This window comes from Globicephala melas, chromosome 20 (assembly GCF_963455315.2).
Source record: "Globicephala melas chromosome 20, mGloMel1.2, whole genome shotgun sequence".
Lineage (NCBI taxonomy): Eukaryota > Metazoa > Chordata > Mammalia > Artiodactyla > Delphinidae > Globicephala > Globicephala melas.
The window spans coordinates 50,365,689-50,392,407 of record NC_083333.1 but is presented as its reverse complement, the minus strand read 5'-3'; the positions used below and the strand labels follow the sequence as shown (position 1 = coordinate 50,392,407).

The following is a 26,719-nucleotide window of genomic DNA, read 5'->3' as shown; positions in this document are numbered from 1 at the left end:
CAGTTAGAATTCAGCAGAGAAGAGCTTGCGATTGGTGTAATCGGAAGAAGAGCCAACCAATTACACAAAAGCTTCCAGAAACAGCAAAGAAGACGTGACACACCTTTCCTCTCCAGCTTCCCCTCCACTTCGCTCCCGCCTTCCTCCATATTCATACAAGAAGCGCCTCGGCTCTGATTGGTCGGAGTGTGGCTCTACCTCAGCCAATCACAAGCCAAGCTGTGATCCTACACTACACGCAGAGCGAATTGTGGAAAGACCAAGGCTACGATTGGTCCCTACACGATAAGGTTTTAATTTTGAATTTTTCTTTATGGCGAGGGAGAGGCCACTGCCGGGACCCCATCGAATCCCCGGACTCTTAGCCTAGTAAGTGCAGGGGTATCTTTCTACGTTACCTGGGCTCGCATCTTCCGTAGCTGGGCCTGTTGCTGCTTGTGGTCTTACGGTTTACAGAGGTGGGAAGTTTCGCTGGACTCGGAGGGGAGACGGATCGGAAAAGAGGAGGTTTAAGGCTGGGTAAGAAGTGCTCCGCCTGGCTCCACTTTAATCATACTTTTATTTAATTAACGCTCTTCAAAAATATGTTTTGGAGCAAAGTCGCCTTCCTTTTGCACAGTCCTTTACATATTTGCTGTTCCAAACGTGGTTCGCGGGCCAACAGCATCGGCATCACTTGGCTGCTTGTTTAAAATACAGATTATCTGGCTCCACCCAGACCTACTGAATCAGAATATGCATTTTAACAAGACCTCCCCCCGCCCCGTGATTCTTATGCACTTTAAGTTTGAGAACATACACTTTTTGATAGGGAGTAGTACTATGTTCCTTAATATAGTCTTAATATCGTCCGACTTTCTGGGAGAGTATCAGTTTAAAAAGTGTGTCCTTTTTTCTATGTGACTAGTACTGTGCTGGACTAAGCTTTAGGGAACCGCAATCTCTAGAGAAACAAGACAGGAGCTAACAAAATAATGCTGCACAACATAAAATGTAATTTAGATATAAGCAAGTACCAGCAATAGCCCTATGGATGTTCAAGAGGAATCAGTTGAACTGGTAATGGAAAGTGATTAATTGACAGAAAGCTGTTTGTGGGAGTGTAAACACAGTTTTTCCATAAAAATGTGTTTTAGGACAATATTAAAGAAATCCAATTGTCGTTTTTAAACCGAACAAAGGGCTCCTGTGCCCGCAGTGCAGAAAGCCAAACTGACAGCGGGAGCTTGCAGCAAAGATTTTATTGCAGGGAGCCAGGCGAGGAAGTGGGAGACAAGTCACTCCAACTGGTCTCTGAGTTAGGGGTTTTTAAAGGGGAAGAACAAAGGAGCTGAGGTTAATCATCTTAGTCATCTGCGGTCTACCCTGTCTTTAGTCCAGTGGTCTGTGGCCCCCGGGATCTATGTCAACATAATCTATAAAGGTCATCTTACCCTGGAAGATAATTCAGAACAGCAGATAAACAGTGGTGTTTATCTGAAAGTTGTGCCTTAAGGCACCTGACTTTCATTACTTATTGTTGATTATGCAAACGTGATCCAACAGGTATGGGCTAGGCCAAAAGGGAACAAAAGAGGAAGAAGGAAAAGAACAAAAACCCGGGCACTAGTTTTCATTATAAATTAGACATAGGACTTGGTTTCAATTTCTGTTGCTGCCACAGCTTTGTAAGTACCCCCTGACCAAAAGCATTTTTTTGTATCACAGGGTGGAGTTTTAATAGAAGCAGCAGTGCCAACTCATGCAGAGGAGTGTAATTCTTACTCTATTATTTATTGCATCTTCCTACTGGAAATAGTTTTGGACCCATCCTTTAACCATATGAAGGTGCAGTATGATTTGAAGAATTAAAAATCTCCCTCACCAAGAGGTTTTCTGGAATGGTATTAAAGCATATTCCTTAATCAAAATAGAGAACACTTGCTATTCTTTCATTCATTTATTGAATGAAATGGTATTTAATGCCTGCTATACTCTAGGTCCTGGGGAAACAGATGAATAAAATTTATCCTACCCTTGAAAAACTCAAATCCAGTGGGGTGACAAACATGCAAACAAAAATTACAATGCAATATAATAAATGTCACAATAAGAGTGTGTATAAAGTGCTATAGAAGCACAAAAGAGATGACGTATCAGCCAGTAAACATTCCATAAGGACAGAGACTATATTGTATCCTAGCACCTACCATAGTACCTGGAGGATTATAAGCACTCACCAAAAAGACAAAGAGAGACCTCCCTGGCAGTCCAGTGGTTAAGACTCTGCCCTTCCTTTGCCGAGGGCACTGGTTCACTCCCTGGCTGGGGGACTAAGATCCTGCATGTCGCAAGGCGTGGCAAAAAAAAAAGTAACTGAATCTGGAAGGCTACATAAATTGACCTGAAGGAGGATATCCCAAGCAGGGGGAAAGACTGATAACACTATAGAAAGTATCTGGTGTTTGGTTTGCCTGAAGTACAAACTGTTAATCATTAGAAGAGATGAGCCTGCAAAGGGCTGTTAGAGCTGAATTGTGAAAAGCTTTGAAAGGTATGCTAAGGAATTTGGTTTATCCAGTGGGTGATAAGTATCCTTCAAATGCTTTTAAACAGGGAATATCAGGGTCATATTTTTGTTTTAAAAGACTAACTCCAGATGCAACTAGAGATTATCATACTAAGTGAAGTAAGTCGGAAAGAGAAAGACAAATACCATATGATATCACTTATATGTGGAATCTAAAATATGGCACACATGAACCTATCTACAAAACAGAAACAAGACTCAAAGACATAGAGAACAGAGTTGTGGTTGCCAAGGGTGGTGGAGCGGGAGTCGGGGTGGGGGGGTGATGGACTGGGAGTTTGGGGTTGGTAGATGCAAACTATTACATTTAGAATGGATAAACAACAAGATCCTAATGTATAGCACAGGGAACTATATTCAATATCCTGTGATAAACCATAATGAAAAAGAATATTAAAAAGAAAAAGAATGTGTATAACTGAATCACTGTGCCGTACAGCAGAGATTAACACAACATTGTAAATCAACTATACATCAATTTAAAAAATAATTTTTTAAAAAAAAAAGACTAACTCCAGAACACTGTAGAAAATAAACTGGCAAGGAGAAGGACTGAGGTAGGAAGATCACTGGAGGAACACTCAAATCCAAACTGAGGAACATTTTCCAAAACAACTAGCTGGAATTCTTCAAGAATATAAACATGAAGAAAGGCAAATACTTATATAAAAAGGCTGAGGAACTGTTATAAATTAAAGGAGACTGAAGAGATACTACAGTTAAATGCAATGTGGAGAGGGACTTCCCTGGTGGAGTGGTAGATAAAAATCCACATGCCAGTGCGGGGGACATGGATTTGATTCCTGGTCCAGGAAGATCCCACATGCTGCAGAGCAACTAAGCCCCTGTGCCACAACTACTGTGCCTGTGCTCTAGAGCACATGAGCCACAGCTACTGAAGCCTGCATGCTAGAGCCAGTGCACCGCAACAAGAGACACCACCACAAGGAGAAGTCCACACAGTGCAACGAAGAGTAGCCCCCTGCTCACCACAAGTAGAGAAAGCCCGCGTGCAGCAACGAAGACCCAATGCAGCCAAAAATAAATAAAATTAAATCTTTAAAAACAAATAAATAAATAAATGCTATGTGGAGAGGGAAAGGAAGCAGCTGTAAAGGATATTGTTCAGACTATTGAATAGTAATTGAATATGGACTATATTCAAAAGTAAAATTTCCTGATTGTGGTTTTGTAGAATAATGTCCATGTTCATGTAAGGAAACTGAAGCTAAAGTATCTCGGAGTGAAGTATGATGTCTGCAGCTAACTCTGCTCAGTCAAAAACTAAAAACTTTTATGCATGTGTAAGTATTTTTTATATTTATGTACGTTTATTATATATTATATTTTTTACTTTGAAAAGTTTCAAACCTTGAGAAAATTTACAGGAATAGTATAATAAATAGTCATATATCATGCACCTAGATTCACCAACTGTTATCTTTCTGTATAGGGGTGTGTCTGTGTAATATGATATGTAAAAATTATATAAATTACATAGACACGTGGTTATATATTTTATACATTATCATGTATAATATATATTGTACATTGCACACACATATATATATACCCCTATGAAGAGAGATAATTAACAGATAACAGTTGGTGAATCTAGGCAAATGATATATGAGTGTTAATTATACTATTCTTATAAATTTTCTCAAGGTTTGAAATTTTTCAAAATTAAAAGAGTAGGGGAAAATAGACTATATCAAAAGACAGGGCTTCCCTGGTGGCACAGTGGTTAAGAATCCGCCTGCTGATGCAAGGGACACAAGTTCGAGCCCTGGTCCAAATCCCACATGCCGCAGAGCAACTAAGCCCATGTGCCACAACTACTGAGCCTGCGCTCTAGAGCCCGCAGGTCACAACTACTGAGCCCACATGCCACAACTACTGAAGCCTGTGTGCTCAGAGCCTGTGCTCTGCAACAAGAGAAGCCACTGCAATGAGAAGCCCGTGCACCACAAGGAAGAATAGCCCCCGCTCACTGCAACTAGAAAAAGCCCATGCACAGCAATGAAGACCCAACACGGCCAAAAATTTAAAAAATTAAAAAATTAAAATTAAAAAAAGATGGAAAACTAGGGAGAGCCCAGGGAAAGATGGTGAAGGCAACTGAAGATACAAGACAGAAAGGGGAGGGATGGTAGGGAGAAGGGACAGGATGAATTAATCAGAGAATTATTTCTGATTCATGTTTATGAATAATATATAATTTTAATATAGTCTATTCTAATTTATTTATTTATTTTTGGCTGTGTTGGGTCTTTGTTTCTGTGCAAGGGCTTTCTCTAGTTGCAGCAAGCAGGGGCCACTCTTCATCATGGTGCGCGAGCCTCTCACTATTGCGGCCTCTCCTGTTACGGAGCACATGTTCCAGATGTGCAGACTCAGTAGTTGTGGCTCACGGGCCTAGTTGCTCTGTGGCATGTGGAATCTTCCCCGACCAGGGCTCGAACCTGTGTCCCCTGCATTGGCAGGCAGATTCTCAACCACTGCACCACCAGGGAAGCCCGTATAGCCTATTCTATAATGGAGTATTCTAATTTCCCCACTTTTTCTTTTTTTTTTTTTTTAATGTTGTGGTACAGGTTTGTTTTTGTTTTTAATTGGCCTTAGATTCTTTTCAAAACAAGGCAAGTAAAAAGAAAGGAAGTATATTTTTCAATTTAAGAGATAGGAAAAATGCTTTGAGTAATCATGAAAGAATGAGCTTCTGTCTAGTGTTAGCAATTGGAATCCCACCTAATCTAGCAAAAAGAATTTGTATGTCTCATTACTCTTTTGGAAATGGGACTTTACATGTCTCACCTAGATAAAGATTGCTCTGTACTCTTTTTATAATTGGACAGTTATCCTCTGCAGAGTATCTAAAGCTTTTAGTAAAGCAGTGATAATAAAACAAACCTTAGCTTGCTGTGTCCTCTGTCCTGTTTGAGGTAGGAATTCATTATCTTTCACTTTTGGAAGAGCTATGATTATTTTTTAATATAACGTTAATCTAGGAATTATCTCAGACTGCATCTTTCTATCCTGACAGATTTGACATATTCTCTTAATTCTCTGCATGTGTCAATTACTGTATTGAATTAGAAAATTATTAAATAGTAATAATGACCCAGGGCCCAGGACATCCCCACACACACACACACACAGAGAAGAGAGAGGAGAAAATATGATTTAGTTCCCAGATTTTTTTTCATTTAAAAAATAATTTCTGGACTTCCCTAGTGGTCCAATGGTTAAGAACCCGCCTGCCAGTGCATGGGACATGGGTTCGATCCCTGGTCCAGGAAGATCCCACATGCCACGGGGCATCTAAGCCTATGCACCACAACTACTGAGCCCACACGCCACAACTACTGAAGTCCACGTGCCTAGAGCCCAAGCTCCAAAACAAGAGAAAAACCACCTCGATGAGAAGCCCACGCACTGCAATGAAGAGTAGCCCCGCTCGTCACAACTAGAGAAAGCCCGCATGCAGCAACGAAGACCCAACACAGCCAAAAAATAAAAATTTATAAATAAATTTATTAAGAAAAGAAAAGAAAAAGCCCGCACAGAGCAATGAAGACCCAGGGCAGCCAAAAAAATAATGATGATAATAATAATAATAATTTCCAAAATGACATACATTGGCTTATGTAGAACTCTTTAGAAATTTGAAGGCATGGGCACTGGAACAACCACCAGGAAAGGGCTAGAAAATGATGGCCCAGTTTCAGAATGGTGGTACTCTTATTTTTCCAGCTAATAGTACATACCAAAGGTTAACTGTCCAATACTACCGTAAGGCTTTTTATATTTAGAAAGAAACAAACAAGAAACGATAGTCCTTTTAATCATCTCTCTATAATCCTGACTCCCACTTGCCAAAGGCAACCCTATCCACTTTTGTAACTGTTTCTGGTGTTTACCTCCATGTTTCTAAGTAACATGTTTATAATACTCTTCCTTTTTTCTTCCCCCCAATGGGTTAAACATTATATAAATTTAGACAACTGCTGATTTCCACTTTCTTTCCTTCTTTCCTTCTGTCTTCCCAATATATCATAATTTTTAGTTAAATAAACATTCAGTGTTTATACTATAAAATATTTATAAAATATTTTATAAAATATTGTGTAACAGCTGAACATACAGTATTACTATGATTTCACTTCTTTTCTCCTAGAACTTTTTTCCTAGACTTTTTTTTTTTTTTGCCACGCCCTGCAGCTTGTGGACTCTTAGTTCCCCAGCCAGGGATCAAACCCAGGCTATGGCAGTGAAAGCACCAGGGTCCTAACCACTGGACCTCCAGGCAATTCCCCCTCCTAGACTTTTTTTCTTAATATTTTATTTTTTTATTTAATTATTTTTAAACACAAATTTTTTTAAAATATTTATTTGTCTGCATTGGGTCTCAGTTGCGCCGCACAGTATCTTTCATTGCAGCACACAGGCTTCTCTCTAGTTGTGGCGTGGGCTCAGTAGTTGCAACAGGCAGGCTCTCTAGTGGTGCGTGGGCTTAGTTGCCCCGCGGCATGTGGGATCTTAGTTCCCTGACCAGGGATCGAACCCGCATCCCCTGCATTGGAAGATGGATTCTTCACCACTGGACCACCAGGGAAGTCCCACCCCCTCCCAGACATTTTTAATATGCTTACTTTTTCAAGCTCTTATCAGTAACTTGGCCCTAACTTTACAGAAAAACAGCAAATTCTGCTCAGAATGATCAAACACACTAGGTAATTTATCCGTTTCTTTTTTTTTTTCTCTTCCTGTTTATTTTGGTCTCTGCTCTTCATGGTAAAGACTTTTCCTAAAATGATTGATGATCCTTGGCTGTTATTTATCAAAGGAATACACAAAAAAGATAATTGATTGGCAGCTCAAAGTAGTGGAGGTGGATATTGTCAACCTGTGGGCACCACAGTGGGTAATTGATCATCAAGGACTTGGCCACTTTGGCTAGAACCCCAAATGTCAATATCTGTAGGTCTTTTTTCTTGGGCCAATTTCCCTGGAGAAGAATCTTCTAGTCTCCTCCAGGAGGAATGAGAGATGTGGGGGTTTGAGGCTGAGAATTAAGCTTGGTGGCCTGTAGGACTTCCCTGGTGGCGCAGTCGTTAAGAATCCACCTGCCAATGCAGGGGACACGGGTTCAAACCCTGGTCTGGTAGGATCCCACATGCCGCGGAGCAACTAAGCCCCTGCGCCACAACTACTGAGCCTGTGCCCTAGAGCCTGTGAGCCACAACTACTGAAGCCCATGTGCCACAACTACTGAAGCCTGCACGGCTAGAGCCTGTGCTCCACAACAAAGAGAAGCCACTGTAATAAGAAGTCCGCGCACCACAACAAAGAGTAGCCCCCACTCGCCACAACTAGAGAAAGCCCGCGCGCAGCAACGAAGACCCAACGCAGCCCAAAAACAAAAAAACAAAAAAAACTTGGTGACCTGTATTTTGGGAGCGGAGCTGAGGAAGGGGATTGAAAGTCTCACTTTTCAGTTAGGATCATCCCCCATCTTCTGTATAGTGACAGAGACATGACCCTGCTATGCTTGGTGACCCAAATTCACCTCTAGGTTCAACTTCTCCAGAGAATAAACCTGTCCATAAAATGAAAGCCAGGACACTGCCTGGCTGTAAGGATGGGAGGGCAGAAGTCAAAGGCCTATCCAATTCTTATAAAGACTTTTAATCAATCCAATTTAAGCCCTACCCCAAACCTTCAAAGGAGCTAGGTGCTTTCAAGTCCCGAATCTTCTCAGAGTTCTGGGAATGGTCTTGCTTCCTTTTGGCTTCCCTACCAGGCAGGCAAGCCTCAGCTTTCCTCTGCTTTGCCAAGTCAGTTACTACTACTTGTAGATGATGTAGTTCACATCTATCATCTATTATAGGGTCTACTCCCATTCTTCGTCCTGTGGGTTTATGCCTTTTTTATTCCTTTATTGCCTTTTTCATGATGTTTTCATGATGCTCCACCAGTAGTGTGCTAATAAATATTTATAAATATATATACATAATTTTATTATAAATTACTGATATTATATACTGTTATGATATATAACATAATTATTATAAGCAATGATAAAATATATAATACTCATAAATTTCATAGCCAATTGATTCTCACAAAATGCTATTATTGATTTTTATAGACTTCTTTTATTTGTAACCAACCTGTGGTTGCAATCTATGAACAAGCTTAGTCCCGATATGAATGTTGGTTTATATTTTCATTTACTCTGTGAAGTAAGACAAAAGCAAAACACAAAGATTTATTTTGGAACTTCACTTCAGTAAGCAACCTCTGATGAATCAGATAATCATTTTCAAATACTGGAATAATACTCCTCAATTTTTTTGTGCTATTCACAATGTAACTACAGACAAGATACACTTTTAAGTTTAATCTGCACTATTAACATTCTTTTCATCACTTTCTTAACAATCAACAAAATAATAAACCAAGCCTTAATTTGTAGTGTTTTATAATAGCCATGGTGTAAATTCTCCCATCATGGGCAATTTCAAGTTTCCAATATGAAGTCACTGAATGTGCAGTTGGGAAAAAATGAGCAATAATACACCATTCTAAAGCATTTTCACTGTATAGATACAATCAGGTAAAAAAAAAAAAAAAAAAACCTCAAGAGCATACATAATATTAAGATCATTAGGGAGTGGTAAGTTTTGTGTATTGATTATCTTTTAAAATATAAATTACCTAATTGTAAGTTTATATAACTTAATTTAAATGGTAGATTTGTTTAACAACTGGCTCACAGACTTCCTAAAAATGTAAAAGTCAGGGCTAATCCCTACACACCACTGGAGTGGAGGTTAAGGTATAGAGTCAATCCACTGAGTTTAACCAGAACATCCAGCTCCTTTCTAAAGTCTGTTTTCATAACTGAGGGATTGATTGGTGAATGTAGGAAAAAGGGAGGCCGGAGGCCAGTTCTCTGTGTCAGTTTGCTCTCTAACAAAAGACATCAAGGCAGGTGAGAGAGGGAACAGGAACAGAATGGGGGAGGGCTGTGAAGGGGCAGATGGAAGACAGGAAGGGGAGGTTACTGGGGAAATCTCAGATTCTGGGGATCCCAACCAGTGAACTCTGGGCCTTGGATAGAGGTTTCCAGTGACATTTCTTGACAGGTAGTCTTGGCCATGGATTTGATGAGGTTTAATTTCTTTTCCAAGCAACCATAAGTTTTTTGTTGCTTCCTGAGGCTTTCCTAAATATCTTCATTCATAGTATTTTTGTTTTGTGGGTTTTTTTTTAATCCTGTAGATATCCCTTGTGTTTAAAAATCCCCACTTAGCCTTTATTCATTATTTCAGTAGAAAGGAAAAGTGATGCAATAAAGGTGAAATCAGGTGTCTTGGGGTATGTCTCCCAAGGCTGTAAGAACAGTTAAGAAATACGCTGTTAATCTGAGGTCTGGCAATTTGTTAAATAAGATGCTATCAAGAAACTTTACTCCTAGACCAGTTGTTGACATACGTTCTATCACCCATTGCCATGGAGGGTGCCCTCTGCGAGTCCAGTGCTCTTGGAACTAAAACATTTCTTAGTTTTTACTATCCACATTGGAGCTGGGGGAGGTTCTCCAGCCCTTGGAATCTGAGAGCTGAGCAAGCATAGAGCTACATACCAAGTGCTGGAGGGTTACAGGGTGAACAAAAGTGGAATGAATGTGTATTTTAAAGACCAATTGTTCCTATTCAAATGTAAGTTTGAAGAGAAGGAGGCCCAGCCTTTGAGACCATTTTTAGTTCTGCTACTTGAATAAGGACATCTTTGTTCCTCAGGTAGCAAAAACTGAAACCGGCAAAGCACTTTTTCACATCACACCAGCTCTGACTTAATTTTCTTCAGAAAAGGATTCTGGGTTAAAATCTAAATATACTAGTTAGTGTTTAAAAGTGCTTTAAAATAAATGTTTTGAAACACCCATGTCTTAGATTTGGGGTAATTGTTATTTTGTTGTATATCACCTATTCTACTATTGCATCACAGTGTATTAGGAAGAAAGTGGTCTTTGGAGACTTATGAATCTGGACTTAATGCTTTATTGCATTACATTGGATAAATCATCTCATCTTTCTAAGCCTCAATTTATTCTTATGTAAAAATGGGAATAAAAATCCTCTTCCTCAGGAAAAATACCTTGCACGGTAATGAAGATTCACTGAAAAAATGTATGTGAAGGTGTCTAAAAGTAAATGGGCATTATATAAATGGTTAGTTTTGTTTTTCTTTCACTACCAACTCAACTTTGTACATTGTAATCTCAGTAAATGTTACCAGCAAAGAAATTTACTTCCTTTTAATAACTGACATAACCCAACTGTAGCCATCTTCTCTGTTATTGCTACCGAATCAAACTCAGGTCCACTTACCCAACTCAGAGCAAAGCTGATCAACTGACACCAGGTTGTGGTGAAGGAAAGTACAGTGTTTATTGCAGGGCACCAAACAAGGAGAAAGGGCAGCTGGTGCTGAAAAGCGCCAAAGTCCTCGATGACTTTCAGGCAAGGATTTTTTTTGGCTGCATCACACAGCATGCGGGAGTTCCCAGAACAGGGATCGAACCCACACCCCCTGCAGTGGAAGCATGGACTCTTAACCACTGAGCCACCAGGGAAGCCCAGGCAAGGATTTTTAAAGGCAGCATTAGGGGTGAGGGTAATAGGATGCCTGATCAGCTGGCGGACTTTCAACTTTTTGGTTGGTGGTAAGGTAACAGGGTGATATCTGGGGAATCTTAATCATCAACATTTATGGTTCTAACCAGTCTGGGGTCTAAGTGCTGGTGGTCAGCATGTGGTAACCATCTTTTACCTGGGGGGTGTGGTCTTAGATTCTGCAGGACAACACAAAGATATGCATCAGATCATTATATATATCCCTTGAGGAGGAACTAGGAGTCCTGTGACTCTGTTTTATCTCTGAACTATTGTTTAACCTATCATTGTTTCTGCATTCCCTCACTTCTCTAATTAGTAACTGCTTGAGTCTGCTCTTTGGAACTTGAGGAAGGCTTAGGAGACTGAAGTCTTTTTTCTACAAACAAGAGAAAGGGAACAAAAAGGGCTTTTGTACTGGGAAGGCCCTGAAAGGTCCTGCTTGATTTCATTATAAAGAAAGGGAAATTCACTTGACTTAATGAAGAAAAGCAAAACAAGCAAAACAAAAACAAAATTAGAGAGTAATATAATGCCAAAGCCAAGGTATCTCTAGAGATAGTTTAAATCTGGGTTTAAATTTTCCTCCAGTTTAGGGTGATCTTGGGTGGCTGTGAGGTGGCTCCAGCCTGCGGTGGCTTGAAGTGGGACCTCAGTTCCCTGACCAGGGATTGGACCCTGACCACAGCACTGCCCTGGCGCTTGTCTGCTTTGAAGAAAGAATTCGGCAAAGAGACAAAAAGTAGTGAGGCAAGTAACATGCTTATTAGGAGAGAAGATACATGCAGAGAAAGCACGGGTGAACTCAGAGAGCAAGAGAGAGAGAGTGGCACACACTTTTGGGGTGGATTATGTTACTTATATGGGGGCAGTTCTGGGTTACCTCTGGCCAATCATCTTGCTTTGTCTGACTTTGAGTCCATGTTTGGTCTGGCACAGGGCCCTCCCCTGTGTGCATGCACATCTTTTAGCCGAGATGGATTCCATCTTTGGTCTCTGAGGAGTTAGCAGAACATATTATGGTCTGGCTCCCCCTCCCCAAGGATCCTTTTTGCACATGTGTCGCTTGGGGGTCTCCTTGACCTCAAGAATGAGAAATATGTGGTCTCTTTAGCTTTTTATCCAAACAGAACTCAGCTCCTTCTTGCTCCTGCCATTATCTTCATCTTGAAATATCTGTCTACAGGGGACAGATTCCAGCTGCTCAGCCTGGGGCCCATCTATCTCCTGCCTCAAGGGGACTCTGGGTTGCTGGTGGTGACCTATTTCGTAACCAAGGTGGCGGTTACAAGAATGTGTTCACTTTGTGATAATTTATTGAACTGTAGTTAAAACTTGTGTATTTTCTATGTATATGTATTATTCCTCAATAAAAAACGTAAAAACAAATTTTCTCTACAGAAACCATGCCCAAGTTCAAGCAACGAAGAAGAAAGCTAAAAGCCAAAGCGAAAAGATTTTTCAAAAGAAAAGAGGCCTCTCACTTTCAGTCTAAGCTAGTTACACCTCCCGCTCCACCACCCTCACCAGAAAGGTAAGGCGTAATATGGAACAGAGAAAATATTAAAAGTCTGATCATTTTAGGAACAAGTTACCAGATTTAGCAAATAAAGATACAGAACACCCAGTTAAATTCGAATTTCAGATGAACAATGAATGAGTTTTTTGTATTGTCCCATGCAACATTTCTAACATACTTATACTAAAAAGTTATTCACCCTTTATCTGAAATTAAATTTTAACTGAGCGTCCTGATTTTATGTAGCGATCATAGCTTAAGAGTTCAAATGAAGTAAAAATCACAAGGAATTGTGTTTGAGGTGCACAGTAACTATTTTCTACTTTCCTAGTCGATTTAATTGTATAAACCTGGTAACTTAGTGATGAAAGAGGTGTATATGACTAAAACTTAAATCTTTATTTTGGTAAAGTTTGATCATTTATTCTCTGGGACTCAGGGCTTAAATGTGTTATTAAAAGAGACTCTAAAATCTAAGAACTCTAAGGCAGTAGGTTTCACAATAACATATTTATACATTTTTTGTTAAAGGTCTCTTTACAGAAAAAATTTTAAAACAAACAGACCCTCAAAAAGCAGTAACCATGATACCATCCTTGACTCCTCTCTCTCCCGAATGTTGCAAAAGCCTTCTAACTGGTCTTCCTGCTCTGCCCTTGCTGCCTCTGCAGTGTATTTCAACATAGCAGCCAAAGTGAGCCTATTAAAATCATTTCGTATTGCTCCTCTGCTGAAATTCTCCAAGGTCTTCCTCTATCAGAGTAAAAATGAAAATCCTTTGTATGACCAACAAGACCTTTATGGTCTGATTCACATTATCTGTTAATCCTCTTCCTTCAATCTTTCCACCCTAGTCATCTGGCCTCCTTGCTATTCCTCAAACACCTCAGACAAACTCCCACCTCAGGGCCTTTGCACTTACTATTGCTCTTGCCAGGAATGCTCTTATCCCAAATATTTGCTCTGCTAGTTTCTTCACTTCCTTGACGTTTGTTCTCAAAAGTCACCTTTTCGGTGAGACATTCCCTGGCTACCCTATCTAAATTTTCACCTCCACCCGACGTTTCACATTCCCTCTCTTGCTTTATCTTTTGCTCCTTAGCATTTGTTCACTACCTAACAACCCACATATATTATTCATTTAGTTATTTTTACCTTTCTTCCATGAAACTGTAAATTCTATGAGGGCAGGATTTTTATCTATTTTGTTCATTACTAAATCTCAGATACCTATTTGTTTACTATGTTGTTTTATTTATTACTATTTATTTACTCAATAAATATTTGTTGCATAAGTTAATCTGGGAATTCTAGAAGTAAATGAAGAATTTGGCTTTAGATAGTCTCTGCTCCTGAGTCATACTATAAAACTAGCTTGTTATTTAATTAGACTTAGGAGTTAATTCTAATTCCAACTTAGGAGTTTTTGCTTTGTTTGGTTTTGTTTTTCCTACAGAGTGGTTATTCCTTCAACAGATACACCCCTTAGCAGAAGATGGCTAAGACCGTCCTGGAACTTCAAATTTCCCAATTTTAAAGATGCAGTAAAGCTTTGGACAAATAGAGTATGGTCTATATACAACTGGTTTCAGAACTGCATGGCCTGGGTATGGGTTTGACATACATATTTTCAGCATTTCGGTTTTTCTGCATACTGGGTGTGTGTGTTCATATGTGTGTGTGCTCAGGTCAGCAGACACTCAGGCTAAACTCAGATGAGATGAAATTTTGTGGTCATGTCTGCCCTCAATTTTTTTTTTTTTTTTTTTTGGCTGTACGCAGGCCTCTCACTGTTGTGGCCTCTCCCATTGCGGAGCGCAGGCTCAGCGGTCATGGCTCACGGGCCCAGCCGCTCCGCGACATGTGGGATCTTCCCGGACCGGGGCACGAACCCGTGTCCCCTGCATCGGCAGGCAGACTCTCAACCACTGTGCCACCAGGGAAGCCCAATTTTTTTTTCAATAAAAAAAATTTTTTTAATTGAAATATAGTTGATTTACAATGTGTTAGTTTCAGGTATACTGCAAAGTGATTCAGTTACACACACACATACACACATATTTTCATAGTATTTTCCATTATAAATTATTATAAGATATTGAATATAGTTTCCTGTGCTATACAGTAGGTCCTTGTTATTGCCTTCACTTCTATAAAACATACATCAAACCACTTTCTTGTCCTTATCATATTGCTCATTGGATTCAGGCTTGATTATTTTTAATTTCAGAGTTTGGAAGTATTGAAAGACACCATCTTTCCATCCCGTTTCTGCCACCAAGAACTTCATAGTCTAAAACAACGGTTTCGCATTTTGGAAAGTGAATTACACAAGCTCCAGGAAGCATTGAAGGTTAGTATTATCAAATGAAAAACAAATCCAGAATTAGGTAAGGAGGGAAGGGGTTGTCCCCCATTGGAACCCCAGTGTGCTTTTACTAGAAGGAGGAGTGGCTACAGGCTAGTGCTAGTTCTGGGCATGTCTGCTCTCAGGTCTAGTCCTTAAACTTCAGAGGCTCTGCTGGAGGGGGGCTGACCCCTGCAGGCTACATTTCCCAAGCTCCATGTCATCTGGCTCCTGGTGTGCTGGACTAATGGGAGACACTGATGAGAGATTAGAAGGAGAGAGAGGATGGGGTATTTTTCCCCTTTGTTCTCTGTGTTGGGCAATTTCTCCAGCAATTGTTGTTGTTGCCTCCCTAACTCCAGCTCCCACTAGGTAAGTCAACCATGTTTCTAGATTCTCTGGGTTAACCCAGCTCCAGAGATCTGGTTATACTGTCCTTCTCTTTGGCCATGCAGTGTCAGGGTGTTCATGGCTTTATGCCGTTGCTAATCTCTGGGATGCCTCACTGTCCCCTGCGTGCTTCTCAGCTCTTCCATCAGCAGTATAACCAACTCACTATATTACATGTCCCCTCTTCTAAATACTCAGGGTGGTTTCTATTTTCTTGACTGATGTAGGCAGGAAAAAACTATAAATATCCACTCTCTCCGAACTCCCCTAAGCAGGACCCCTATTCTCAGTGTCTAAAACCTAAAGAATAAACATTGTGCTCATTGGTTTGGAGAGACACTTCTGGGATTACACCCCTACTTCCAGAATTTGTGCCTCAAGATGAGCTAACCAGAGGAGGAAAGGCAAATCACCTCATTACCTGGACTTCACAACCTGGACCTCAGTTTCTTCATCTATAAAGTGGGAAGATGCCATCTGTAGTGAGCTGAATGATGGCCCCCCAAAAGACATGTCCAAGTCCTAATCCCTGGAACCTGTAAATATTACCTTTTTTGGGAAAAGGGTCTTTGCAGATATATAATTGAGTTAAGGATTTTGAGGTGAGGAGATCATACTTTATTATCTGGGTGGACCCTCAATCCAGTGACAAGTGTCCTTATAAAAGACACGCAGAGTAGAACATACAGAGAAGAGGAGAAGCAGTGGGACCACAGAGGCAGAGAGTGGAGTCATGGGGCCTCAAACCAAAGGATGCCAGTAGATTCCAGAAGCTGGAAGAGACAAGAAACAGATTCTTCCCTGGAGCCTTCATAGGGAGTGCAGTCCTACTGGCACCTTGATTTCAGTCTTCTAACCTCCAGGACTGTGAGAGAATGAATTTTGTTTTAAGCCACCAAGTTTGTGATACTTTGTTGCAGCAGCCTGTAGTATGCCCCCGTACTTCTTAGGGTTGTTGTATTCATCTGCTAGGGCTGCCATGACAAAGTAGCACAGACTGGGTGACTTATACCATAAAAATTTATTTTCTCACAATTTTGGAGGCCAGAAGTCTAGGCTCAAGGTGTTGGTAGGGTTGGCTTCTTCTAATGACTTTCTCCTCGACTTGCCTTCTATGTCCTCAGATTGTCTTTTCTCTGTGCACATGCATCCCTGGTGTCTCCTGTTTGTTCAAGTTTCGTCTTTATATAAGGACACCAGTCACATTGGATTAGAGCCCACCCTAATGGCTCCTTTTAATTTAATCACTTTTTTAAAGGCCCTATCTCCAAATACAATCACATTCTGAGGTACTGGGGGTTGAGGGTTCAATATATGAGTTGTAATGGGGGAGGACAATTCAGCCCATAACAGTCATGTTCCAGGCCCTTGAACTTTTTTATCAGCTCCTTGAACATACTATATTCTTGGTTGCATTGTTTTTCCCTCTGCCAGGAACTCTTCCCCCAGTTTTTCTCTCCCTTCTTCACCTGCTAAAGCTAAATTCATCTTTGAGATCATGGCTAAATATCACTCCCCAGACCTCTGACTATTCATGCTCACAGCACACTTCATGGCTCTTATTGAAGTATCATTTTGGTTTGTTTTGAATGTGTTTTGTGTATGTTTAATGTCTTGTCTTCCTCGCCGGACTGTCAGCTCGATGAGGTGACAGACAGGGCTCATATTGTACCCACAGTGCCTGGCATATAGCACACACAGAACAAATATATGAATGAATGAATGAGCTTGTGATAAATGAGAAAATATTACGGAGCATATGGTATACTGAGAAAGCATTCAATACGTGGTAGGTATGGTTTTGATGACTCTCAACCATAAGAACCAAATAAATCTGTTCTTCAGTTGCCAACTGTAACGTTTTCTTCCAGGCCATCTCAGAAAATTCTTCCTGTCCAAGCTGTGGTCAGATGTGTCACATGCGTGGTAAACTTACAAATGTGCCTGCATGTGCTCTAACCACCCCTGGAGACTCCGAGGCTGTACTGCCCACCTCACTGCCACAGCCAGCCAGTCGTCATCCTCCGCCCCCGCCCCCGCCCCCGCCCCCTCCCCCTCCCCCTCCGCCCCCGCTCCCTCTGCCTCCACCACTGACAGCACCTTTGCTGCTCAGAAAATCTGATCTCACTAAGGCACATCAGGTAAAAAACAATCTAGTAAAGGTGTGTTTTGGTCAGTGTGTAATGAAGGAGTACAGCCAGGTGTCCTTTTAAGGCTGGGCTAAGGGCTTTGACAGGAAGGGCTGCATTTTGTTCTGTTTCCATATCTTAATTATGTCAATTATTGTTTTTAAAGACACAGTCCTCTGAGAGATCACGAAAGTGGGATTTGGAAATGAAAGTGATTTTTTTTCAAGGATAAATGAATGAAATCCAGCAAGGTGGGAGATTCCTGTTGGATTCTTTACAAAAATGGAAATCTCTCTGGGAAACCAAATTAAAAACAAAGATAGCTTAGTGAGTGAAGTCAGAATAAAAAGAATTTGTGGATCCTAAAGTATAATGCCATTAGGCTGGAGAACCAGTCTCCATTAGAGTTACTTATCTTCCAAGGGGACCAGAGTATTTGTGAATCACTAAGATAGGCCTGGCCCTATTTAAAAATCTGCTGAATTTTCACTACAGATATATTTGGTTGAAAATGGCTGAATTAAATGCAGAGCCTATTGTTATATTTGCCCTAATATATACCTCTTTGAATATACGTCCTTCCTCTATGGGAACTGAGTCATCCTTTTAGGGAGATCAGGCAAAACTTCACTTTGTTTTTTTTTTTTAACTTGCTCTTTAAAAAATTTTTTTAAATTAATTAACTTATTTTTATTTTTGGTTACGTTGGGTCTTCGTTACCGCGCGCGGGCTCCCTCTAGTTGTGGCGAGCGGGGGCTACTCTTTGTTGCGGTGCACGGGCTTCTCATTGCAGTGGCTTCTCTTGTTGCGCAGCACGGGCTCTAGGCGCGCGGGCTTCAGTAGTTGTGGCGCACGGGTTTAGTAGTTGTGGCTCGCGGGCTCTAGAGCGCAGGCTCAGAAGTTGTGGCGCACGGGTTTCGTTGCTCCATGGCATGTGAGATCTTCCCGAACCAGGGCTCGAACCCATGTCCCCTGCATTGGCAGGTGGATTCTTAACCACTGAGCCACCAGGGAAGTCCCCAAAATTTCACTTTGATTTAAGGAACTCCTTCATCTCCTGTCCTATTACAATGACTCCTAAGGAAGATGCATAGTTACAAGGAACTAGCCCATCTCTTACTATCAAAGCCTTACATTTTGGTGAATACTTTTCAATAGCCTTAGCATCCATGGATACTGAAAACAGAATTGTTCTTGGTTGAATGGAAAGAATTTGATAGGCTCCTAGGGGAAATAAGAGTTAATTTTTAAGTTAATTTTTAAAGAGTCTTTAAAAATTAGATTTGGATTTGCATTTGACTAGATGTCCTGGTTCCAATTTGAATTCTAACCTCTCCATGTATTTTAAGGCTGGACCATTAAAAAAAAATGTACCCATGCATATAACAGTTAAAGATCTACTGACTGTGAAATTAAAGAAGACACAGAGTTTTGATGAAAGGAGGAAGGTAAGATGTCATTGACCAAACATGTGGTCTTTCGGCTTTTAACCTGGTTGTCCCTTAATGGAAAATAAGCATAAGTCTTAAATATAGAAACCATTCTGAGGTAAGTATTTGATTTTTTTTTTCTTGAGTAATTTTGGATCTCCTCAACAAAATAGGTAAATCTCCAAATTATTTAATTAGGCAGTTTTATCTACCAACCATTAGTTTGAAGAGGCAGAGATATACTTTGAAGCTTTGGAATAAAAATTGAATAGATATATCTTACACATATTCAGCACTCAAATATTTATTGTTTTAGTATGTTTACATTTTGAATACTATTTTTAAATGTGTTTTTAATAGTGTCTCATTTTGTGATTAAAGCTTGTACCATCACCAAAGGCACAGAATCCACTAGTTACTGTCTCCGACCTGCGGTGCGTTTCCCTGAAACCGAAGTCCAAAGTGTTATCAACTCGAGTTACAAATGTCTTAATGTAAGGAAATACACAGTACTACACTCTACTGCTACTTAAAATAATGATTTTTTGCTTATTTCTAACTTTAAAAGTTACATGTGATCATTGAAAATTGAAATCTACAGAAACGTTTCAAGAAGAAAACAAAAATCATGCAAATAATCCTATCATTGGAGATAGCCACATACTGTTAACATACTGTTGTTTATCATTCTAGTCTTTCTCTGGACATATACTCTATTATTTCCATTTCATGATGCTGTTTATTACAAAATACACCATTGATTTAATAACAGATTGGGGGGGAAATATTATCAGGAATTTTCAAAGCAGCACAATTTCAGAAATAATAAAATAAGAAAACTAGTTTTCTTGGAATTAATGAAACATGATATGTTTATGTTTTGGAATCAATGAAATATGATATGTTTATGTGTGTACCTGTGTATAATCATTATACATACAGATATGGATTTTCCCATTAATATGTCATGAACTTTCCCATATCTCATTAAAAATTAGTTTAAACCATCATTTTGACTTCTTCAATAGATGCAGTTTTTTAATATGTGAATTTCATAGATAAAAATCCTGTTTTGAGACATTTAGGTTGTTTGTGATTTTTTTTTTTCTATAACTCTTCAGTAAACATCCTTGTCCATCATCTGTATGCATAGCTGAGTTTTGCCCTAAGATGGATTCTTACATGTGTAATTACTGAGTCAAAAACTATTACTTATTAGAATCACTATATCACTTTATGCTCCTATCTGCATCTACTGCTATTTTTAAATGTAATAAATAGTAACAAATGCAACAAACTACTTTCTAGGATGTTGCCTATAGAAATGACTGCTTTGCTTTGGAAAAATTATAAAATCTGGCAAGCTCTAACTTTTGTTTCTGTATTTTATCAGTACTCCTGGTAAAAGCCAGTTAGATCTGCGAAAACTACTCAGAAAAGTCGATGTAGAGAGGTAATCCACTCTCCTATCTTTATGCTTTCTAAATTCATTTGAAAATTCAGCATAAAACACAGCTCCTAATATTTTCAATACCTTTGCAGGAGCCCAGGTGGAACCCCACTTACCAATAAAGAAAATATGGAAACAGGAACTGGGCTGACCCCAGTAATGACCCAGGCCTTGAAGAGAAAGTTTCAGGTAAGCCTTTAGGGAAAAAAAGACTTTGGATCCTTTTCTTCAAACGTATTTATTTAGAATCATAATCTAAAGCATCTTTCTTAATAATAGTAATTTTAAAACAGTTCCTTATGCTTTATAAAGCACTTTCATATTTAGGCTTCAAGAAATTCTATGAGATAGCTAGGATTATCATCTCCACTTTAGCAATGAATGTCTGGCTTTATTAATTTCATTAATAAGTATTTATTAAGCACTTCCTATATGCCAGGCACTGTGCTGGAGTACCAGGGGTATAGTGGTAAGCAAAAACAGACACAGATCTGCTGTCTTGGATCTTTCGGTCTAGTGGGGAAAGTAGATATTAATCATATAATCACAATTTGTATAATTTTGCACTGAAGTAACTTCTGTGAAGGAAAGGAACAAGATTCTGTTGGGGGGAACTTGATCTAGCCTGGATGATCTAGGAAAGATTCCCTTAGGAAGGGATGAGGTAAGACTTGAAAGATGAATAGGCATTAACTGGAGAGGGTACCTGTGGAGTGAGCCCACCTTGGATGTCAGGGAGGAGAGCTCTAGGGAAAAAGAACAGCAGGTGCAAGGGTCTCATTGTGGGAGGGATCACAGTCTATCTGAGGAATTGAAAAGTGGCCGGTGTGGCTGTAACAGAAAGATAGGAATAGAGACGGGGATAGGAGTCAGATCATGCAGAGCTGATAAGAAAAGGTCTTGGCAGCTTTCTTCTTTGTCACCTACATGTATGACCCATACACCAAAATCCAGTGCATCAGCTGGCCCTTGTGTGATTTCTTCCAAACCCTATTTGTCTCATCTCCCTGATCACCTCTATCATCAGATCTGTGAGAAGGAGCCATCCTTCCACCACCCCTGCTAGAGTGCTGGGGCACAGGGCTGCTGGCCTCTTTGGCTATGAAGCTTATATTTCCATCTCCCTCTGGGCCAAGAGACACACCACAAACTCCACTGCAGACACTCTTCCCACCCCAGCACTGTCCTCCCTTCCTTCATTCCCTTGTTAAGAATCAGTGCCTTTTGCAAAAGAAATAAATGCAAAAATAAACAAATGACAACTAATCAAACTTGTAAGCTTATACACAGCAAAGGAAACCATAAACAAAACAAAAAGACAGCCTACAGGGACTTCCCTGGCAGTACAGTGGTTAAGACTTCACCTACCAATGCAGGGGGTGTGGGTTCAATTCCTGGTCAGGGAGCTAAGATCCCACATGCCTCTAGACCAAAAAACCAAAACATAAAACAGAAGCAATAATGTAACAAATTCAATAAAGACTTTAAAAATGGTCCACATCAAAAAAATCTTAAAAAAACAAAAAAGACAGCAGAATACAACCTGAATTTAAAAAAAAAAAAAAAAAAAAGGCAACATACAGACTGGGAGAAAATATTTGCAAACAATGTGACTGACAAGGGCTTAATTTCCAAAATATACAGACAGCTCATGCAACTCAATAACAAGAAAAACAAACAACCCAATCCAAAAAAATGGGCAGAAGACCTAAATAGACATTTCTCCAAAGAAGACATACAGATGGGCAACAGGAACATGAAAAGATGCTCCACATTGCTAATTATTGGAGAAATGCACTGGTCAGAATGGCCATCATCAAAAAGTCTACAAATAATAAATGCTAGAGAGGGTGTGGGTAAAAGGGAACACTCCTACACTGTCGGTGGAAATGTAAATTGGTGTAGCCACTATGGAAAACAGGATGGAGATTACTTAAAAAACTAAAAATAGAGTTACCATATGATCCAGCAATCCCACTACTGGGCATATATCCAGAAAAGACAAAAACTCTAATTAAAAGAGATACATGTACACCAATGTTCATAGCAGGACTACTTATAAATAGCCAAGACATGGAAGCAACCTAAATGTCCATCAGCAGATGAATGGATAAAGAAGATGTGGTACACACACACACGCGCAAACACACACGCAAACACACATACACAATGGAATAGTACTCAGTCATAAGAAAGAATGAAATACTGCCATTTGCAGCAACACAGATGGACCTAGAGATTGTCATACTAAGTGAAGTTAGGCAGAGAAAGACAAATATTATATATCACTTATATGGAATCTAAAAAAAATAATGCAAATGAACTTATTTACAAAACTGAAATAGACTCACAGACATAGAAAATAAACTTACAGTTACCAAAGGCGGGGGGTGGGGGGAGGGATAAATTGGGAACATGGGATTAACAGATACACACTACTATATATAAAATAGATAAACAACAAGGATTTACTGTATAGTGCAGGGAACTATATTCACTATCTTGTAATAACCTATAGTGGAAAAGAATCTGAAGCTGTACACCTGAAACTAATACAACATTGTAAATCAACTACCGTTTAAAAAAGAGAGAATCAGTGCCTTTTGCAGGACAGCTTTGTTTCCCTCTTGCCGATCAACTTGGTCCTCCTGGGCACTATATGACCTTCTTTGGAGGTGTGACTGGATTCCTCTTTCCTCCTTTTGGAGCATCCAATAGGAGTCCACCCCCAGATCCTTGGTAATACCACAAATTGTGATGGGCAGAGGGAAGAACCCTCACTTCCTTTCTTTGTTTAGCTCTAGGATCCTTTTTGTCCCTGCCCTACCCCATAACTACTATAGTGGGTTGCGTAATGTGGAAACAATTAAAAATATAATGAACGATAAACCCATATATTGAGCAATGACATCAAAAATCACACATAAGACCTATGCCATATGTTGTGCTCCTCAAAATCCACTTACTAGAAGATATCTAGTAAAAACTGTTGTTAGACATGGAATGACTTTTCCCACTCCTTAGACTTCCTTTTTCGTTTAATTCTGAAGCAACTGTATTAGTGAGGCTTTGCATTTGCCTACTCGTAATAGAAATCTGACTATAGTAACTTAACCAAATAAGGCCTTATTTTTCTTTTCTGCATATTGCCTTGGGAAATAGGCAGTGCGTAATGGGTACAGCAGCTTGACCATGTAATCACCTCTCTTCCATCCTTAATATGTGGCTTTCATCCTTACGGTGCAGAATATCAACACTTCCTGAAGCCTCACGTCCACATTGTAGGCAAGATAAGAAGGGCAAAGGGCAAAAGGGTGTGCTAACTAAGCTGCCCTTCATCTCTTTAAACAGGGGATATCCAGGAACTTCTGATAATATCAGGGAAGCTGGGGAAAAGTGGTTTTTAGAAACCAGATGCATTGCTGCCTTGCATAAAATCTGGGTTTTGTTAGTGAGGAAGAAGAAGAGCTGTGCTGGCCACAAGAACATCATTCATATTATACTTGGGACCTTTGTTTCTTTCATAGCTGGCTCACCCTAGAAGCCCAACTCAAACTCTGCCACTTTCTACAAGCAGCTTTGATGAACAAAATGATGCCACCTCTGCCTGACTCCATACGATGATCCATAAAATATACAGATAATATTATCCCAATCCTTTTTTTAATGTAGTATGTATAAAGAATTATATTAATATATAATTCATTCGAAGAATTAAAATATGTATGGAGCCCATACATACTATAGTATAAAGCAAGTATTAGGATATTTTCTAGTTTACATGATCAATAATAGAACAGATGGGAAAATGCAATCCCCAAAGTGATGTTTATCCTGCAATTACCAAATTTAGGTTGGGGAGGTTATTCAAGTTTAACTGGATAACTCTAATTTTTACTCTATAGGTGCAGTTATGACATTAAGAAAATAACCTGGTGCCCATTCATCTTGGGTAGTCTCAGGTAATTGAAAAGCAAAGTATTTCAGCCTGTAAAGTTCATGCATTCATTAAGTGCTACAAACTTAACCATAAAAAACAGACCCTCTAGATTTTATTTCTGTTCCCTATAATCAATTAAGAAGTAAAACCATCCCCCATTCAAACCTAACTGTTCCAAAAGAATTTGAAACAAAAACTCCAATGTGACCTTAAAAATTAGAATATCATGGGACTTCCCTGGTGGTGCAGTGGATGGGACTCCGCTCTCCCAATGCAGGGGGCCTGGGTTCAATCCCTGGTCAGGGAACTAGATCCTGCATACATGCTGCAACTGAGAGTTCGCATACTGCAACTAAGGAGCCTACATGCTGTAACTAAGGAGCTGGCAAGCTGCGACTAAGGAGCCCTGGAGCCACAGCTAAGGAGCCTGCCTGCTGCAACTAAGACCCGGCGTAACCAAAACAATAAATAAATGGTTTTTAAAAAAATTAGAATATCATTTCTAGCATCTTAGGTAGGTAGTTATATTTGGCTTACTGAAGTCTGAGATATTCCTCACTTTGATATCTGCTATCCACATTCATGACGCTAAATATAAATTTCATGAAGACCTCAACAGGAACCTTGTGTTTTCCACAGTGCCCCACCAAGGATTCTCTGAAGTCCATGGCAGGTTCACTGTGAGATCTGATTCCCTGTCCTCAGCCACCTATTGATTCAATAACAGTGATCACGCACACCTCACTGGATTTTGCTTTTTCCTGACAGTACAGGTTGACAGGTTTAGCAAATATAAACACATGACACTCCATCAAAGTCTAATTTCAGATAAACAACAAATAACTTGTAAGTATAAATATGTCCCATTAAACAATGAATAATTTTTTGAAGTTTAAATATGTCCCCAATATTGCATGGGACATATTTATACTAAAATATTATTCGTTGTTTATCTGAAATTCAAATTCAACTGAACATCCTATATTTTATTTGGCAACCCTATCAGTCAGTCTTCTACAAAGTTGCCAATATCTGGGAGCCCCCAGTTCGTCAGACATGTCTACTTAGCAGTAGACACTACTCTAGCTTCAGCCAGGACCCCTAATCACTAATGCGATAAATATGGAAGAAGAGGAACTCTCATTAGGGTGTGACTCTGAAGGCACAGGATTAGCTTTGATGTGATAACTTCCGCTGCAGTTCCAAGAATAAGGATAGCATCTCCTCGTGGAGGGGAAACAAGGAGTGGCAGTTTTTCACTGAACTTTCTAGCCCGACAGGAAACAGCTACATAAGATGATATCTCTGAAATATCCCCTGGTTATCTCAGGCTAGAAAGATATTTTAGCAAATTCCCCAAAATGCCTATATTTCCTCAGATAAATATAGCTTTGAGATGCCAAATACAGTGTTGTGGAAAGTCACCAAACTGGAAGGCAGACGTGGGGACAGTGTTCTTTTTTTCATGAGACCCACATTTATATTTACATTTATGGATGCAAATTAAACAGATAATGGAAGTTAAGAAATATATCTGTTTCTGGGATTCCCTGGTGGCTCAGTGGTTAAGAATCCGCCTGCCAATGCAAGGGTCACGGGTTCGAGCCCTGGTCCGGGAAGATCCCACATGCCACGGAGCAACTAAGCCCATGTGCCACAACTACTGAGCCTGCGCTCTAGAGCCCGCGAGCCACAACTACTGAAGCCCGCGTGCCTAGAGCCCGTGCTCTGCAGCGAGAAGCCACGCAGTGCAATGAAGAGTAGCCCCCACTCGCCACAACTAGAGAAAGCCTGTGCACAGCAACGAAGACCCAATGCAGCCAAAAATAAGTAAATTTATATATAAAAAAAGAAATATGTCTGTTTCTAATAATTTTTTTAAACCTGCTACTATGTTTATATTAAGTGAAATTAAAGGGAATAATCACTGAGAATAAAGCCAGTGAGTATTTGTAAATATTTTCTGGGACATTTATAATGTTTATAATATTAATAAACCACTGTGTACTGTATCAATTTATTTTAAATGATTTGATCATTCTTGTGAGATAAAGGTTCATTTTTTAAAAAAACTATAGAAATCCTATAGATAAACATTTGTAAAGCTGCTATTACCGTTGTACCAGTATTGAAGTGTGTTCTGTCTTACATCTCTTACTAATTTTATGACAGGTTTTATACTGTACCCATTTGAGAATCCTGTAACTGCTATGGCCTCATTAAATTGTTGCTGATCATATGCTTCCAGTGTTTATTTT

At 39.7% G+C, this 26,719-nt stretch overlaps 1 protein-coding gene across 1 annotated transcript; it reads left to right on the top strand.

Moving 5' to 3' along the window:
* The first annotated feature begins 233 nt into the window (after positions 1-233).
* On the top strand, positions 234-26,656 carry PRR11 (proline rich 11). Its single transcript, XM_030881753.2, has 10 exons — positions 234-369; positions 12,658-12,790; positions 14,232-14,382; positions 15,006-15,128; positions 17,384-17,653; positions 18,991-19,089; positions 19,453-19,565; positions 20,465-20,524; positions 20,614-20,710; positions 24,049-26,656. The coding sequence occupies exons 2-10, from the start codon at positions 12,663-12,665 to the stop codon at positions 24,130-24,132; spliced, it is 1,125 nt and encodes a 374-aa protein (XP_030737613.1). The 5' UTR covers positions 234-369; positions 12,658-12,662; the 3' UTR covers positions 24,133-26,656.
* Positions 26,657-26,719: the final 63 nt, after the last annotated feature.

Excerpts from the sequence above, each read along its gene's own strand:
- PRR11 (XM_030881753.2), top strand. The coding sequence starts at position 12,663 with ATGCCCAAGTTCAAGCAACGAAGAAGAAAGCTAAAAGCCAAAGCGAAA. Across the intron at positions 14,383-15,005 it reads TTCAGAACTGCATGGCCTGG|AGTTTGGAAGTATTGAAAGA; the intron begins GTATGGGTTTGA and ends TTTTAATTTCAG. Across the intron at positions 20,525-20,613 it reads AGAAAAGTCGATGTAGAGAG|GAGCCCAGGTGGAACCCCAC; the intron begins GTAATCCACTCT and ends ATACCTTTGCAG.